This window comes from Elgaria multicarinata, chromosome 19, assembly GCF_023053635.1.
Source record: "Elgaria multicarinata webbii isolate HBS135686 ecotype San Diego chromosome 19, rElgMul1.1.pri, whole genome shotgun sequence".
NCBI classification, from domain to species: Eukaryota; Metazoa; Chordata; class Lepidosauria; order Squamata; family Anguidae; genus Elgaria; species Elgaria multicarinata.
Window position 1 is genome coordinate 4,179,693 of NC_086189.1, and position 17,437 is coordinate 4,197,129.

General features: G+C 47.9%; 1 protein-coding gene across 1 annotated transcript in view; it reads right to left on the reverse strand.

The window, feature by feature from the left end:
• Window positions 1–448: 448 nt before the first annotated feature.
• Window positions 449–17,437, reverse strand: part of TTLL11 (tubulin tyrosine ligase like 11) — a 66,523-nt gene continuing 49,534 nt past the window's right edge. The window contains exons 7-9 of the mRNA XM_063144503.1: window positions 10,343–10,600; window positions 8,862–8,968; window positions 449–1,563 (exon numbers count right to left, since the gene is read on the reverse strand). Of these exons, the coding sequence (XP_063000573.1) occupies window positions 1,274–1,563; window positions 8,862–8,968; window positions 10,343–10,600 (655 nt within the window). The 3' untranslated portion in view covers window positions 449–1,273. The remainder of the gene's footprint in view (window positions 1,564–8,861; window positions 8,969–10,342; window positions 10,601–17,437) is intronic.

A 17,437-nucleotide genomic window follows, 5' to 3' on the forward strand; every position in this document is an offset into this window, starting at 1 on the left:
TGCTCACCAGACACTGAAGAACACCCACACACACATGCACACACACCCCAATCTCTTGAAACCCCCCCACCCGAACGCACATGCTTTTGCTTCTGAGATTTCATCATGCGCTTTCAGCATTAAGGACTTGCTATTTTCACTGTTTCCATTTCAACGAAAGCTTATATTTTTGGAACGGCGAATTCCGTGCTCGGTACAAATTTCTGCATTTGCCCAGTGCTGTTGCTAAATCGTGGACTGCACATGCAGCCCTGCTTAAACCCTTCCGGAAGCCGATGGCTCCAGATGCCCAAGCGAAGTGTTTGTTTGGAGAGTTCATCTACTCCCCAACTACCCTGGATGAACATAAACATTCATCCTTTATGGCATGCAAGGATATGGGATATGAGAGAGAGAGAGAAAGAGAGAGAGAACACCTTTGGGGCATTTCTCCCGCCTCCCCCCCCCCCCCGCCGCCTCCACAAAGCTGTGAGTGAGCATACTAGATAAAATCAAACCATTGCTCCATCCACCCCAGTATTCTGTACTCTGACAGGCAGCAGCTATGCAACGTCTCAGCCAAGGGCATTTCCTGGCCCTGCCACCCAATCCTTCCAAGCGGAGACTTCAGCGGATAAAACCTGAGATCACCTGCATGCAGAGCGTGTGCTACGCTGCTGAGCTACAGCGCATCAGCAGTGCTGGGCGCTGGTTCCACCCACCCTCCAGAATGAGAAGAGCCCTGACAAAGTGTCTGAAATACATAAATAGGGTTTTAGTTCATCGTTACCAACATCTTCTACCATTTCTATAGCTCTACATACCTCCTAGATCTCACCCCCTCCCACCTCTTCCTCCTCCCGCGAAGCAAAACGCAGTGAATCACCACTTTCTCCCAGCCCACTTAGACTTCGGCGAGGAGTGACAAGGCCGGACTCTCTCAAGCGAGGCGGGTTCTTCTCCGGTTTTGGTTCCGTGACACCTGCCATGCTTGGTCTTCGTAGATGACCCTTGTTTAAAATCAACTTGAGATGGAAGAGAGAGTGGAGGGGGAGTCAGCTTGTCGCTCTGACAGGACGTCGTAAATAGCCGGCCCTCCCACCGACAGCCATCGTTCGAAAGGTGGACGCTGCGCGGCAAGGATCTTGGTGGAGGAGCATCAATCGGGACAGGTGGCAATAAATAAAAATATGACTCTGAGGCAGGAGGGCTCCCGCGCCCATTTCATCTCCCGCGGCACAGATGGCTTCATGCTGGAGAGACCTTCATTTTTCCCCAACCAAACGCAGCCTCTTCAGGGCCGGGGGCTTCTATAATCAACCAATTTATGGGCCGTCGGGCCATGGTATTGAGGCGGCGTGTGAGCGCTAGGGCTCAGGTGCAGTCTGTCTTGATGGCAGGTGACCAGGGCTGTGCGGCGTTCAGGAACAACACGGTTGCAGGCCAGGCGCTTCTCGTCCAGGGCAGCCAGGTTGTACTCGCAGAAGTCTATCAGCAGCTCCACTTGCTCGTGGAGGGAGAGAGACTTGTACCTCCTCTGCGCCAGAAAACAGACTGCTTCTACAAAAGCCTGCAGGCCCATCCCTGGAAGGAAAGGAAAGGAAAGGAAAGGAAGGGCGAATTAGGAATGAGGCATGGCCTTTCAGCCTAAAACCTTCTGCCCTACCAACTCTGATGACACGTGCACGCATGTGCACACAGAGAGACAGGTTGAGTCTAGCAATCTCAAGGAATGTATCCACTGACCAGGGATTGGTGATGTCAAGGAATGTTCGCCAACATTCTAACTTCCCAGAGGGGAAAGTGTCAGCAACAGAATACCTACAAACACTGCAGTTACTATAAGGGGTGTCTAAGATTCATTAGGCTGGACCTAAATCTCACACCTATGACATGTGAGCAAGCTGGGAAGCCAACGGCTGGGAAGAGGACTTGGGCAAGCAGAGTGGATAAAGGAAAGGGGACAGAGCAGACAGCAAGCAGAGAAGGCAAGGATCAGAGAGGATCAGAGACTGCATTACCGAGAGGAACAAATTTGGAGCCTGGAGGATTGTGGTCCAGAGACAGTATGGTGGGCTGTGTTAACCTGCATCCTGACCACCTGAACCTCAGGAAGCAAAAGGGCACACAAAAAGTCTTTGATAGAGGACTTCAAAGGGCAAGGAGATTCATACGAGGAGAGGACGTCTTTGGGGTATTATGGCCCCAAGGCCAATTTCCCTTCCCTGTTACCTTCCAGGTGTTGGACTACAACCCCCACTGTCCCCAGCAAACAGGCCCAGGGCCATGCTTGTTGGGGATGATGGAAGTTAATAGTTTAGCCCATCACTATGGTGCTGTCCAGGTTGGTTCCCCTTAAGGCCACCATTTTCTGAGCCAAAGCAAGAGGTAAGTGAACAAAGAGGTTGCCATGGTGAAGAGGAGCAGCAACATCCGGGGGCTTTTGAGAGTGGCCCCCTGCTAGGGTGTGGCCTTCAGCGGGTGCCCAACCATGCCCACCCTCGATGCCGGCCCTGTCCTGTGCTCTCACCATCCAGAAAAGACATGTCCTCACAACGGAGAGAGGTCCGTGTTTTGTTTTATTATAAATCATACCTAGAACTTTTCTTGTTGCAGTAAGTGACGGAGAAAGCAGATCAGCTCATTAAAAAATAGCGCCGGTGTTCCCAAACCTGGCAGTGAGTTAAAACGTCCAACTTAATACCTAGTGGGGGATCCGTGTGGCCTGCTGAAACCTTTGCAATATGCCGGCAATCAGGAAAGGCCTTTGAGGGACTCGTTCAGTGAAGGGCGAAGACTGAAGGAGAATAATTTTCCGATAAGGCTTCAAAGTGCGTATGTATTATATATTGTTATTTTTGCACATTCAATCCGGGCTTATTGAGAGCAAGGGGAAGAAAAGGCTCTTTTGAAACAGTACAATTACACTCTGAAGTGTAATTTCCCTCAACCGAGGGCTGCAATTGGGGTCACCCGTGAGGTGGGCGGCAAATCGTCTGGCAAAGAGGCTGCCAGGTTTATCACAGCTCAGCAGATGCCAGACCTGGACTTCATTTTATCAGTCATGGTGGAGTGGCATGCGAGGGAAAAGACACATACACACACACACACACACCCCTTAAGTGGCACTCCTGCAGAGCTTTTAATGGAATAAGAAAGTTAGAAGTTCTGTTATTTTACTGGGCTGTACATGCACGGAAAACAGAATCATTCTTTTTTGTAATTAAAAATAATAATAACGGGGAAGACAGCATGCTGCAAAGTGAGAGGGTGCCACCGAGTGCCTTCTTTATTGGGGTTCAAAAGAGGGTGCTTCCTTCCACACACACTCATATGACACCCTGCCTTCTACATAGGTTCTTCATCAAGTTAGTTTTCTTTTAGCCTCACCAGTTTGTCTTCTGGGAAATGAGTGTTTTGTAGCCAGCTATGGTCTCCATGACAACCACAGAACCCATTTTGTGAGAGCATCCACAACGTTCCCCTGAAAGTTCCAAATGTGTCCACCTGCCCAAAAAGGTTTGGGACCCATTCCGTGCCTTAACAGCCAAAAGCTAAGCCAAGATCAAAGCCCACGTCCTGTCACACAGTTCTCAAATAACCATGTTCCCATGCACAAGACAAAAGGCCAACGTGGTGTGAAGATTAGAGTGCTGGATTTAAAAGTCAGAAGGCTAGGGTTCAAATTCATCAAGCAAAGCCACTCTCCCTCAACCTAAACTACCTCACAGGGTTGTTGTGAAGACAAAATGGTGGTAGAGGGAGAAACCACGTATGGCACTATGAGATCTTTAGACAAAAAGTGAACATAAGAACGCAAGGAGAGCCCTGATGCTGGATCAGACCAAGGGTCCATCTAGTCCAGCGCTCTGTTCACATGGTGGCCAACCAGCTGTTGGGCAGGGACCAACAAAGTCAGGCCTCATCTAGAGTATTGCATCCAGTTCTGGGCTCCACAATTCAAGAAGGACGCAGACAAGCTGGAGCATGTTCAGAGGAGGGAAACCAGGATGATCAGGGGTCTGGAAACAAAGCCCTATGAAGAGAGACTGATAGAACTGGGCATGTTTAGCCTGGAGAAGAGAAGACGGAGGGGAGACATGATAGCACTCTTCAAATACTTAAAAGGTTGTCACACAGAGGAGGGCCAGGATCTCTTCTCGATCCTCCCAGAGTGCAGGACACGGAATAAGGGGCTCAAGTTAAAGGAAGCCAGATTCCAGCTGGACATCAGGAAAAACTGCCTGACTGTTAGAGCAGTACGACAATAGAATCAGTTCCCTGGTGAGGTTGTGGGCTCTCCCATACTAGAGGCCTTCAAGAGGCAGCTGGACAACCATCCTTCAGGGATGCTTTAGGGTGGATTCCTGCATTGAGCAAGGTGGGTGGGTGTTGGACTCGATGGTCTTATAGGCCCCTTCCAACTCTGCTATTCTATGATTCTGTGAAAGCAGGACATCGTGCAACAGCACCCCCCACCCATGTTCCCCAGCAACTTGAAATAAATAAAAGGCCTATAGTGGCATTGTTATCATTATATGGAGAATTAAATTGTAATAAAGAGACAAAAGAATTGATAACGAATTTGCTAACAGCAGCAAGGTTAATGATATCTAGGGACTGGAAGGTTCAAGGGGATTACCATATAGAAGATTGGTATAAAGAGATTTGGGATATTGCTATTAATGATAAATTAACATGTAATATAAAAGTGAGACGAGGAATAACAAAAACGAATTTTTGAGAGAATATGGAAACAGTTCCTAGAATTTGTTTTATCTAAGGGGAGTGGGAAGCCACCTCCAGAAGAAACAATGAGATTTTGGAGAGAGGAATAAGATCCCCTGGTGAATAAGATCCCCTGGTGCGGGGTGCACTTTTATGTTAAGTATGGTTATGTTAACAGATTAAGTTAGAATATATGTTATTAAGGTTATCTAACATTTATGTATTATGTTGTTTTCTTTTATTGTATGAGAATATTTAAGTATAAATTTTAAAAAAATTAAAAATGAAATAAATAAAAGGGCCAGAGCTTTACCTAGACAGTTGTATTTGTATTTTTGATGGTGGCTGGTCTGTTCATATCTGATTCTGGGCGATTCAAGTTGAGCCCAGTTTGGTGGATGTTGGAAATGGAAATTCGATCGCTAGATCTGAGAATTCCAAGAAGCCCTGAAACGGTTCAGGTAATCCATATGAGTTTAATAATGAAATATTATTACAAACACTATGGGAATACAGTGGAAACAGGAAGTCGATGCCACCATATTTATTTATTTTATTAATTGATTTAAATATTAATTTCTTACTGACCACAGGTCTTCAAGGCAGCTTAAAATGAAAGAACATGAACACTCATGCAAGTTAGAAATTTACTTGGCATTCCGTGACATCACAGAAGCACAGCCAATAATGGGATTGGGGGGGTGCTATCCCACAGACGAGGAGGTTGTGAGCTCTCAATTTGCCTCACCATTTAACCAACGGGTGGGCTGGGTACTTTTTTTCAAGTGTATGTGGATAATTCACAGCAGAGAATAGCACATCCGATGCCCTTTGTCATTCAAAAGGTCTCCATGATTCACATAACAGAATGCATTCCTTATTCTTGCCTCTTTTGTAGGGGGCGAGGGAGATTTATCCAAATCCCCCAGCTGATAACACTCTAATTTCCATTCCCAATTCTCTGGTATAAAACGTCTTTGTGGATATTAAAAATAAAACCCATCCATTACCATTTTTAATAAAACCTGACAATTAAATCTGTGTAAGGGACGCAAAACGAGCATTTAAGCCTTCCCGTTGTTAAGGTTCATTGGGATCCGGAGCACATATTAAAAAACCTGATGGGGAACACACACAAAAGAGAGAGAAAGTCCCTTGTAAAATAAATGTCATCGTTTTCCAAATGTGGGTTTTTAATTTTGCCTTTCCACACACGCCTCCCTTTTATGGGCCCTCTGCGGGAGGCCGTTTAAGCTCTGTCGCCCTTAGAACAAATTTATAAGCATTCTCTCTGCAAACCGCCAGGCATCCATGGGTTCAACTTCCCTGGGCTCACGCTTGAGGGTTCCAGAGCATTACAGAACGTCTGCACTTGCCCAAAGAGAAGCAGCTACGTCCAACCGGCATGGACCAGAAACTGGGAAGGGGGAAGGTAAAAGAAGGTAGGTAGGACTCTGAAGAAGGCAAGAGATCCTTAAAGAGTTGCTCAGGGGGCCCAGGCCACGGAAGGAACCCTGACAGCTCCAGGCAGGGGAAATGCATCCTGCAAGGGAGTCCAGTGAGGGGTGAATTGACCCAACAACGTTGCCCACTGCTGACATAGACCACGTACTCACAGCAGAGATGAGTTGCTTGGGCAGAAGAGCAAGTTCTGAGTCAGGGACTTTATAGGGCCTGGTGGAGAGGGATTAGCCCTATAAACAGGGTGCTCAGGTGGGTTAGTACTGCAGAGTAGATGGCATGCTCCCCAACCCCACCCCACCCAAGGATGGAGCTTCAGCTGCCAGGCATACGGTGGGAAAAGAGCACTGGCGTTGCAAAAGGTGAACTGCTGAAGCATTCTAGATACAACCGCCCCGCCTTGCCACACCACACCCCTACAAAAGCAATCGAAAAGTGGCTTTCAGCCAGGACAACGAAAGGTGCAATCTAGCCAAGGGAAACAATCCAGGAAATTTGCAGAGCAGCTGTATTTTGGTACGGCTCAGAGGAAGGCCTACAGCTTTTGGAGAGTGGGGGTGTGTGGAGGAAGAGAATTCTCTCACCCTGAATGCAGTGTAAATAAATATTTTTCCTAGCGCCCGTTCCGGTCAGCAAACCAAAGACACAATACTGATAAACAAAACACACATGAACTCACACACACGCAAACACAGACATACATACAGGGACAAATCTGTGCTAGCAACATCCCACAAACAACAGATTCTGCTTATCAGCAGCAATTTAAGATGCAAACCAAAACCAAGCGCTAATCCAGAATTAACAATGGGCCAGATGGCAATGTTAGTTTGAAGCAATAAACATGAAAAATAAGCTTCCTGTTGCTCTGATTGCCTATCAATTTTGGTACTTACTAATGAAATTCAAAAGTTGGACACTTCCACTAACTTATTTTATTGCCGGGTAAGTTCTAATAGCTTGTGGGGGTTTCCCCCCCATGATTTACAAATACATCAGCAAAATTCAGCAATGGTGAGAAGGTGAGAAATCTCAGTCCCAAAAGTGAAATCTAATATGCATACCTACCCTCAATGGGTTCTAGTTTCACACACCCCAACACATACACATACACATACACATACACACACACACACATTAACTACCCCCACCCCCACCCGACAACAAAGGGACCTGGACTTTAACCGTCATCTGCAATAGCTTGACAGGGAGGCCCTTCCTTACTGCTTCAATGAATTGATACGTTTAATGATTGTTATTATTTTGCCTGAGAAGCTTTTAAATAAACCCATTCAGCTCTAGAGCCAAGGGGAAAGCTTTAGTTTTGGGGATGTTGGGTTTTTTTTTTCATAGAATCATAGAATAGTAGAGTTGGAAGGGGCCTATACTTCACCACACTTCAGGAAGGATGCAGACAAACTGGAGCGTGTTCAGAGGAGGGCAACCAGGATGATCAGAGGTCTGGAAACAAAGCCCTATGAAGAGAGACTGAAAGAACTGGGCATGTTTAGCCTGGAGAAGAGAAGATTGAGGGGAGACATGAGAGCCCTCTTCAAATACTTCAAAGGTTGTCACACAGAGGAGGGCCAGGATCTCTTCTCGATCCTCCCAGAGTGGAATAACGGGCTCAAGTTAAAGGAAGCCAGATTCCAGCTGGACATGAGGAAAAACTTCCTGACTGTTACAGCAGTAAGGCAATGGAACAAGTTACCAAGGGAGGTTGTGGGCTCTCCCACACTAGAGGCCTTCAAGAGGCAGCTGGACAACCACCTGTCAGGGATGCTTTAAGGTGGATTCCTGAACTGGACTCGATGGCCTTAGAGGCCCCTTCCAACTCTACTATGCCATGATGTTCTTCTGCTTCTTCCAAGTGTAGTTTCAAGCCTCACAGTAGCTGGGGTTGGCGGGAGGACGTGGATTTTCCCAGAAATAATCCAACTCTACGATTCTATGATTCTATGATTCTATAAGGCCATCGAGACCAACCCCCTGCTCAATGCAGGAAATAATGTGTGTGGTTTTTTAAGTTTTCTTCCTGTGCAAACCTTTGAGAGCTGTCTGAGCCATGTCTTCAAATGAGGACACTCACTCCAGGGCTCCCCATAAGGTGCGAAAGAGGGACTTAAAGAGGACACAGACCTTGAGGTTTGCAGGGGGTTTTGAGAGAGAGAAATGATCTCCCTTGCTCAAGTTTGCGTAAATCCGCAGGGCTCTGTTTTGCTCAGCCACACCTGCCTCAAGCCCACCATGAGATGCTTGAGGATTTCATTTTTGCTCGCAAAACATGCAGGCATGCCCCATCCAGAGCTCTGGACGTCAGCAAATATAGTCACAAATTGTCAAACAAGCGCTTGCGTTCGTCTCATTCCTGATTCCCAGTTCGATTCGCACAAATTTCCTAAGGCAGCTGAATCAGCCCCGCTTTAGACTATGGATGAAATTTTTGCAAATTTGGGGAGATTTGCATGATTTCCCATTCATGTAAAACGAGCAGCGAACGCAAATGCGAACGGGAATCGGGCACGAGGCAAGCGTTGAAGTGATGTTCAGCGAATCCTCGCGATTGCCAACATCACTCTCATTTCCCCATCCCTACGCTGGCCTGCGTGTTCTCCTTTATCAGCAAACTGGAGCAGCCGTGAAACCAATCCCTATCCCCTCTTTCCCCAGGATTACAAAATAAGATGGCTGACCTGCATCCCTTTGGTCCATGGCAAGGCCGCTTCCCCTTCTGGTTATGTCGATGTAAAGGATATCCGCAGCAGCCATGCTGAATCCGCTGTTGCTTATCTTGCTGTTTCTGGCGAGGACGAAAGAAAGTTGTGGAGGTGGCAGTGGGGACAAGGCAGACAATAAGGGTTCGGGAGGAAGCATCCCGGTGGGACGCAGCAGACTTCCAACGACACGGTGAACTGACCTAGCAGTCCCAGCTCAATCCAGAACTCACTAGGTGAGCATTGGATTAGCCGTTGCAGTGCCTCTTTCAGCCCAAAAGACAAGGAAAGAGGGCTGGATTTGGAACACGGAGCTTCCATCTAGCTCTCCATGGCTCAAGGAATAGCTAAAGCTCTGCTCACATTCATCTCTTAAGAACTTAAGAAGAGCCCTCATGCTGGATCAGACCAAGGGTCCATCTAGTCCAGCACTCTGTTCACACAGCGGCCAACCCTCTTGCTACCCTCATTCCCACCACCAGAAAGACAGGAAAAAACTGTGTGGCAGAATTCGGCAGTTCACCCAGGCAGGGCCAGTGCTACCATAGAGGCCACTCAGGCGGCCACCGAGAGTGCCAAGCTAAGAGGGGCACAGGGTGCCATGCAGCACTCACACGTGTTGTTGGCTGTGAGCCAGGCTGGCCCAGCCCGAGGATTCAGCTGGGCCTGGGCGGGCGAGATGGCGCCCCGCGCCTGCCCAGCCGAAGCGAAGCCAGGGACACTGGGGTGGGGGTGGGGCTCCACGTTTGGACTTCCGCCTGGAAGCCGGCTTCCCAGAGCTGCTCTAGCCACCCAGAAGCCGCCCTCCTAGAGCCGGGAGGCCACTGCCACCAGAAGAAGCAAAAGCACATGGCGAGCTTGACCCTGGCCCAAGCCAGCCTCTGCCTTACTCCTGAGGAAAGGGCACCAGGTCGCCTGCCCTCTCTCCTCAAACAGGCCACGATGTCCAGGCAGGCGGGTAAGCGGCACTCCCTCTCCCTTCCCCCAGGAAAGCTAAGGACTTGTGGACTCCTCGCAAGGAAAACTCTCCTGCTTCCCGATCCTGCGCGCGTGGATCAATGGGACTTGCATCCAAGAAAGCGTTGCACCGGGAGGCACCAGTGCAGCCCAATCCACCTATGCCTCCTTACTCGGAAGCCTTATTCCCCCAAGTAAACGTGTGGAGGGGATCGGGACGCCAGGCTACATAACGGGTTGCTTTCACACAGAAGTAAGTCCTGGTGAATTCCAGACGGCTCGGTCCCAAATCAAAGTCAGCCAGTCCCAGCTCTCCACTCGGTGCACACGTTCAGACTTCCATGCAATTTGGGGGTGGGTGCAAGTAGCTCACCTTGCCTAGGGCGCAAAATAGCCCTGCATCCAGGAATTTACCCCACAGCACATGAAAAGCTGCATAGGGGAGTTCCACGCAAGGCCAACCTCCAGGACATTCTTTCAAATGACCTCTCCAAACCCCTCACCTTATAAACGTCCGGAAACCCGTGGGTCCCAACTTGCTTGTTCCTTTCACACCCAAGAAACGGATGAACAAAGCCGCGATCCGGTCCACCAGCCGCAGGTAGTTGAATTGTTTTGCGTACTTTGGGAAAACTTGCTTCAGGCAAATTGTGGGGATGTTGGCTTCCAGGCTTTTGCTGCCATCCAACTCCAGTTTTTCCACGGACCCTTCTTCGAGCAAGTCATCTTTCTCCTGCGACGCAGCATCACCGGGCTCAGCTCTGTAGTTCAAACAGCAACATAAAAATTGCATTAACGTGCCTTGTTGTTTCCTATCTCCTGCGTCCGTCCTCCCCTAGAGAAGTGAACCTGTCTGTCCATTAACACCCTGCCAGTGTTTTCTGTCGCAAAAACCCATTTTCAAGGACTTAGTGAAGAAACCGGGTGTAAACATTTACTCTGGCTTAGAAGAAACCATCCTGCATGACGCAAACTAGAATTTCTGCTGAGACACCACTAAGCCCCTTAAACCAAGGCGAAAAATAAGCAAGATTTTGGGTGCTATTTGTGGCAAAACTCCCAGTGCAGGCGTCTGCAACTAGAGGCCCAGCAAACCAGCCACAGAACATGGCCTGTGAAGCGACAAACCCACTGAGTTTGCAATTATAGCAGGGGGAATGTCGAAGGGTCCATTGGAACCATCACACATAGCTGTCTGGCTACTGTGCTGCACATGACGGATCACCAGTTGGCCAAGCCCGTCTTGGTGCAAATTCTGTACATATTTAATGTGATTTATTATATTTTATTTGGCTTTATGGACTGGTTCCACCCTCCCTAAAGATTTACAACAGGGAGGAAAGGGTCGAACAGCAAGAGGCAATAGCACCAGACTGGCAAAGTGGGGTGTGTGTGTAAGTAGACTTAAACTCAATGCAGATTTCTGCTGGTTTCATGAGATTGGATCCACATTTACACTGGATCAACTGTGCTGATGTAAGTGGTCTCCCCCACTAATTCTAATCCCCCTCCAGGAATGAGACAGAAGGCTATCAATGGCTACTAGTCCTGATGGCTCTATGCTACCTCCTGTATCAGAGGCAGTATGCAGGGGAAACAGTTGCTGGGGAACATGGGTGGGAGAGTGCTGTTGCACTCATGTCCTACTTGTGGGTTTCCTGTGGGCAGCTGGTTGGCCACTGTGTGAACAGAATGCTGGACAGGATCCAGCATAGCTCTTCTTATGTTCTTAAACCCTCCTACCCATGGCCGCCCTGCCAGCCCCCTGTAAATGCTACACAGAGAGTCAAGAGACCGTGCTGAATGGGGTGGATCCCTCCAAAATCAGGTGCAGGGGCCTTCCACGAGAGGAACCCTTCCTCTTGTAGAAGGAGATCCTGGATCCAGCCAAGTGTATGGACAGTGTGGCGCACATGCCTGGGAATGTTGTGCCGATTTTTTTCCCTCTCTCAAAATTCGTCATTTGTTTGTTCTGAGCAAGAATCTTCAGAGCTCAGTTCCAAATTTCACTTTAGGTGAAATTTTGTGGCAACTTCAGATCGCCTGGTTATCCAATGGACTCAAGCAGAATCGGGGCCATATCTGCCACTGCAGAGAGACGGAAATTCCTCGGACAACGGTTTGCCTGAGCCAGCCCAAGTCAATTCAATTGGCATGCATTATTCCCTGTTTGTCTTCAGGTATGTTCTAGATGTAGCTCATTAAGGGAAACTCTATCACTAAGTAGGTCAGGGCCAGGCACCCACACACATATATGAAGCTAGACTTTAATTAGGATCGCCATTTGTAAGGCTCATTTTCATTCTTGGCTGGAAAATGGCACATCGGAGTTTTTCCACCAGCCCAAACCTGTCCCCGACTGTTAGCTAAAGTGATCCCATTTGAAAAGCACCATTATATTTTCCTCAGTGCTCCAGGAGCCATCTGCTACTCAGGAACCATCGAGTTAAAGTAGATGACATGACTCCTAAGGTATTCTCCCTGCACCCAACACAATTTTGATTTTTAAAGGATTCCACTAAATGAGGCTCAGAAATAGCAGCCGAAAGAAAATTCCCAAGCTCCTAGTTTCCTTTCGACCGAACAACACCTCTCTTTATTAGTTCACCAGCAATGCCGACACAGGCAGAGCTGTTGTAGCATGGCAAGACGTCACCAAATCACAGAATCATAGAATAGTAGAGTTGGAAGGGGCCTACAAGGCCATTGAGTCCAACCCCCTGCTCAATGCAGGAATCCACCCTAAAGCACCCCTGACAGATGGTTGTCCAGCTGCCTCTTGAAGGCCTCTAGTGTGGGAGAGCCCACCACCTCACCAGGCAACTGATTCCATTGTCATACTGCTCTAACAGTCAGGAAGTTTTTCCTGATGTCCAGCTGGAATCTGGCTTCCTTTAACTTGAGCCCATTATTCCGTGTCCTGCACTCTGGGAGGATTGAGAAGAGATCCTGGCCCTCCTCTGGGTGACAACCTTTTAAATATTTGAAGAGTGCTCTCATGTCTCCCCTCAATCTTCTCTTCTCCAGGCTAAACAGGCCCAGTTCTTTCAGTCTCTCTTCATAGGGCTCCCAGACTGTGGAATGGCCTGCTGAGAGAGATCTGCCAACTCAATAGACTTTCTGAATACAAAAAAGCTATAAAGACTGATCTCTTCCGGCAGGCCTACCCAGTCGAATTTTAAGACGTCTGGCTGTTATTTTAATAATGTATTAGTTTTTATATGTTTTAATCAGTATTATGTGTTTTATAATATTTTGTATTTTATGTTGTCCCCTGCCTGGATCCAGACTTAGGGGCCGGTAATAAATAAATTTATTATTATTATTATTATTATTATTATTATTATTATTGAAGAGACTGTCAGAAAGAAGAGATGGTGATCCATATTAAGCATTAACATGGTTCCAAGTAGGGCTGTGCATCACTTCAAGACTGAAACCCAAATCTGAACCAAAGCAGACCGATTCGGCCTGCTTCGGTCCGAATCCAGATTGGCACCGGATTGGGCCAAGGCGGTCTGAAGCACTTCTGACCACCTCGGCCCAACCTGGGGCAATTGTGAGTCCCTGCCCCACCCACGGGACTTACCTGACCCATCCAGCTGCCACAGTTTGCAACTTTAAGACCTACAAAACTACAGAACCCCCATCTTTATTTAAAATAGTGACTCTCATCCAGGACAGGCAGCTGCTAGATAGGTCAGGTAAGTCCCGCAGGCAGAGGCAGTGGCTCCAGGTTTGGGGGGGGGGTGAGTGGGGAGGGAGGGGGGAGCCTGATGGACGCCTGGTTGGCCTCATGCCCAGCTTTCCCGGGTGCCCACCAAGGGAACTCACAACAGCTGACCTGCTTTGGGTGCCCAGATCTTGCTTTGGATATGGATCCAAAGCAGATTGGCCAAGGCCCAAAGTGGCTTGAGTCAAATTGGGGATGACTCAGAAGCTCCGAATCGGCTTCCAAAGCGATTTGGGGGTCCATCCACAGCCCTAGTTCCAACGTAATTTCCACCCAGACCTATAAAAGCAAAACACTCATAGCTCTGGGCCTGGATGGATGAAGCACCTTCGATTTTTTTATGCCTTAAATTCTTTATGTACCCAGCATGGAGGACTTTGCAAATTCAGTTAAATCTGCTCAAAACAAAAATGAAATGAAATTCTCACACATCCCTGCTGTACACTGCTTTAAGGGCTTCTGGCCAAAAAGTGGCCTACAAATATTAAAAAGCAAATGGACAAGTGATCCAAGGATATGGAGGATGTGGGGAACGGGATGGAGAAGGCAAAGGGAGAACTTTGCTCTGACAGGACCATCAAGGGCAGCCCAGCCAGAGGGGAAAGGGAGACCAGCCATGGAGCCCTGTGTTCTTCACAAACCCAATGGAATTAAATCCTCTGACAGGCACAGCGGAGTCAGATTAAGTGAACAAAAGGTCAAACATGAGGTAGGGCCCGGAATAAAAAAAGCAGAGCATGATTTACATACTAATGTCTGACCCCGATACATTCATTTCTCTAATACTGTGACTCATGACAGATCTCCCTTCAGAAGGGATCACCAGTAGAGAAAATATTAACGACTTTTGGAGGAAGAAGAAGGAGTGCGCCGGGTGTGGGTGTGTGCAGGGGGAAGGAATTTCAATTTAAGCAAAGCTTATAAAAATCCAAAAGACTGCTTTATCTTTTATACATGATTACTAATTTATTAATGTTTTTCCCCGTCTACACCAGATCCTCTTCATTCTCAGTGGCCTTAATCTTTATGCTAATACACTTTTCTTTTTCTTTCTTTTTTTGGTGTCCCTCAGCTACATTTCCAACTGCTAATTAAAGGCTTCGAGATTTACAACCATGGGGGTACAAGCGGCCCAAACGGCAGCTGTCAAGTTCAAAGCAGAGCAGAGGCCTGAGCTGCTGCTGTGCGGCAGACAAAAAAGCCTCCTCACTTAGGAAACTTCACATTTGGGGTAGGGGGATGTGTGTGATGAGATGGGGTTTCATTTCGCAACTCCTAATCAGGCAGCTGTCGCTTCCCCTCACCAAAATAAAAACAAGAAGCGAATGGCCCTGGGCTCGGGCATTGCAATTTTAAGCCTTGTTCTAGTATTGTATTTAAGCCCTGTTCTAGTATTGTGTAATATATAGTATTCTCCATTGTGGTGACAGGGCTAAGAGGCCTAGTGGGATTCCCTGCCATCACTAGCATATATAGGATAGTGGTTAGAACAGGAGTAGATAACCAGGTGTCTGATGTTACAGCTCCCTTAATCCCCAACCATTGGTTGTGCAGGTGGGAGTTGTAGTCCATAACATCCGGAGGGCCCCAGATTCCTTACCCTGGGATAGAGCAGCCTTCCTTAGCCTATCGTCTTCCAGATAGTTGGACTCCAACTCCCATCATCCCCCAGCCAGCATACAGGGGAAGAACCATGCTCTAGAACCAGACTTCTGATGACCCAGAAAGAGGTGGGGCAGCAGCTTCACACATAAATCTGGAGCCTGATCTTTGCTGAAACAATATCTCTCCTCCTGTAATCCCTGCTGGACAGCTCCCCGACTAAGCTGAGCTTCATTATCCTGGATCCACAAGGACTCATGTGGCACGTACTGCACAATCGCTCACGATGTCCCTAATCTACCTCTCGGGTTAGCTGTGGGGGTGAAATGGCTGCCTTGTGAATGCTAGGAATTCTAGTCCAATGCATCTGAAGGAGCCCAGGTTGGAGAAGGCTAGTTAAGAGTGGCAGAGTATTTATTTATTTATTTATTTATTTATTTATTTCATTTTTATACCACCCAATAGCTGAAGCTCTCTGGGCAGTTCACAAAAACTATGACTAGTTTCACCCAGATTCAGATCTCCACTCGCGTAGCTACTAGAGCTCTTTGGGTGAACTTGGGCCAGTTTCTCTCTCTCAGCCAAATCCTACCTTACAGAGTTGTTGTGAGGATAAAATGGAAGAGAGGGGAGAACAGAATAGGCCACCTTGACCTCATTGGAGGAAGGACAGGATTTTAATTTTTTTTGAAAGCATAATAAATAAACAACAAATAATTGAATATATGCTAGTTCAAGTGTGACCAAGAAACAGGGCAGGGTCATGCAGATTAAGGGGAGGGGCTATGCAGATTGGAGCACACTTGATTCCCAAGAGCTGAGGTCACTGGGAGAAGTTGATCCTTGTCCTAAAGCCACACCAGATTTCCACACCAAACCCAGCCAACACCGGCGGCACAAGGACTCACGGGCAATTGATGGAAGCTTGACGGAGGTGCAATATTGCCTGTTTGTTCATGCCTTAAATACCTGCAGATTAGATAATTGTATTGCAAAGCCTTCCTGGTCCGCCAAGCAGAATGATTGGTAACTTGTGGTTCATTTAATGTTTGGTTGTTAAAGAGCACTTCTTGCACAAAGAACAAGCAATGCTGCCATGCCGGGGACCTTGGCACTCCAGAGGCAACCTTTTTAAATAACAAAGCCAGCATAGTGTAGTCAAGAGAGTGTTGGAATTGGGCCTGGGGGGACCTGGGTTCAAATCCCCGCTAAGCTGTGATACATGCTGTGTGATCTTGGACCAATCACAGTCATGTTATAAGAACATAAGATCAGCCCTGCTGCATCAACCGAGGGTCGATTTATTCCAGCACTCTGTTCACACAGTGGCCAACCAGCCAATGGCCAGGGACCAACAAGGAGGACACGGTGCAACAGCACCCTCCCACCCACGTTCCCCAGCAACAGGTGTATATAGGCTTACTGCCTCTGATACTAGAGGTAGCACATGGCCATCAGGACTAGTAGCCCTTGATAGCTTTCTCCTCCTCCAGGAATTTATCCAACCCCTTTGAAAGCCATCCAAATTGGTGGCCTTCAACACATCCTGTGGTAGTGAATTCCATAGTTTAACTATGCGCTGTGTGAAGAAGGACTTTGTTTGACCTGTCCTGAATCTCCTACCAATCAGCTTCATGGGATGATCCCTTTGGGTTCTAGTATTATGGGACAGGAAGAAAAAATGTCTCCCTCTCCACATTCTCCACACCTGGCATCATTTTGTACATCTCTATCGTGTCTCCCCTGAGCCTCCTTTATCCAAGCAGGACCATTCCAGAACTGCATTCCAGAACTCCTCAGAGGAGGAGGATGCAATCACTGGCCTAGTGTTTGCAGGGGTCAAGGGGAGCTGTGGGGATGCCGTTAGCCATCTTGAGGTCACCATCCAGGGCATACCTCTCTGAGGAGCTTTCAGCTGGTCAAGATCCATGCAGATCACCCCCAAAGTAGTGTGTCCTTCTCGTAAGGAGGAAGCATGCGCTGGATCTGAGCCCTACGGACAAGCTAGGAAGGAGTGCGGCACCACCATTGCCTCTAAAGCAGCTTAACCGTTGCTGAAACAACATTTCTCTTCTTGTGCTCAGTGCTGGACAGCTCCCCTGCTAACTGGAATTGCCTTATCCTGAATCCACAGGACTACTCCTGGTAAGGCCTGACAGAAACAGGAAAACTGCTCACGTTCTCCCTAGCCTACCACACAGGGTGATTGTGGGGAGAAAATGGCAAAAGGATCCACCCCAGGCCCCTTGGAGAAAGGGTGGGA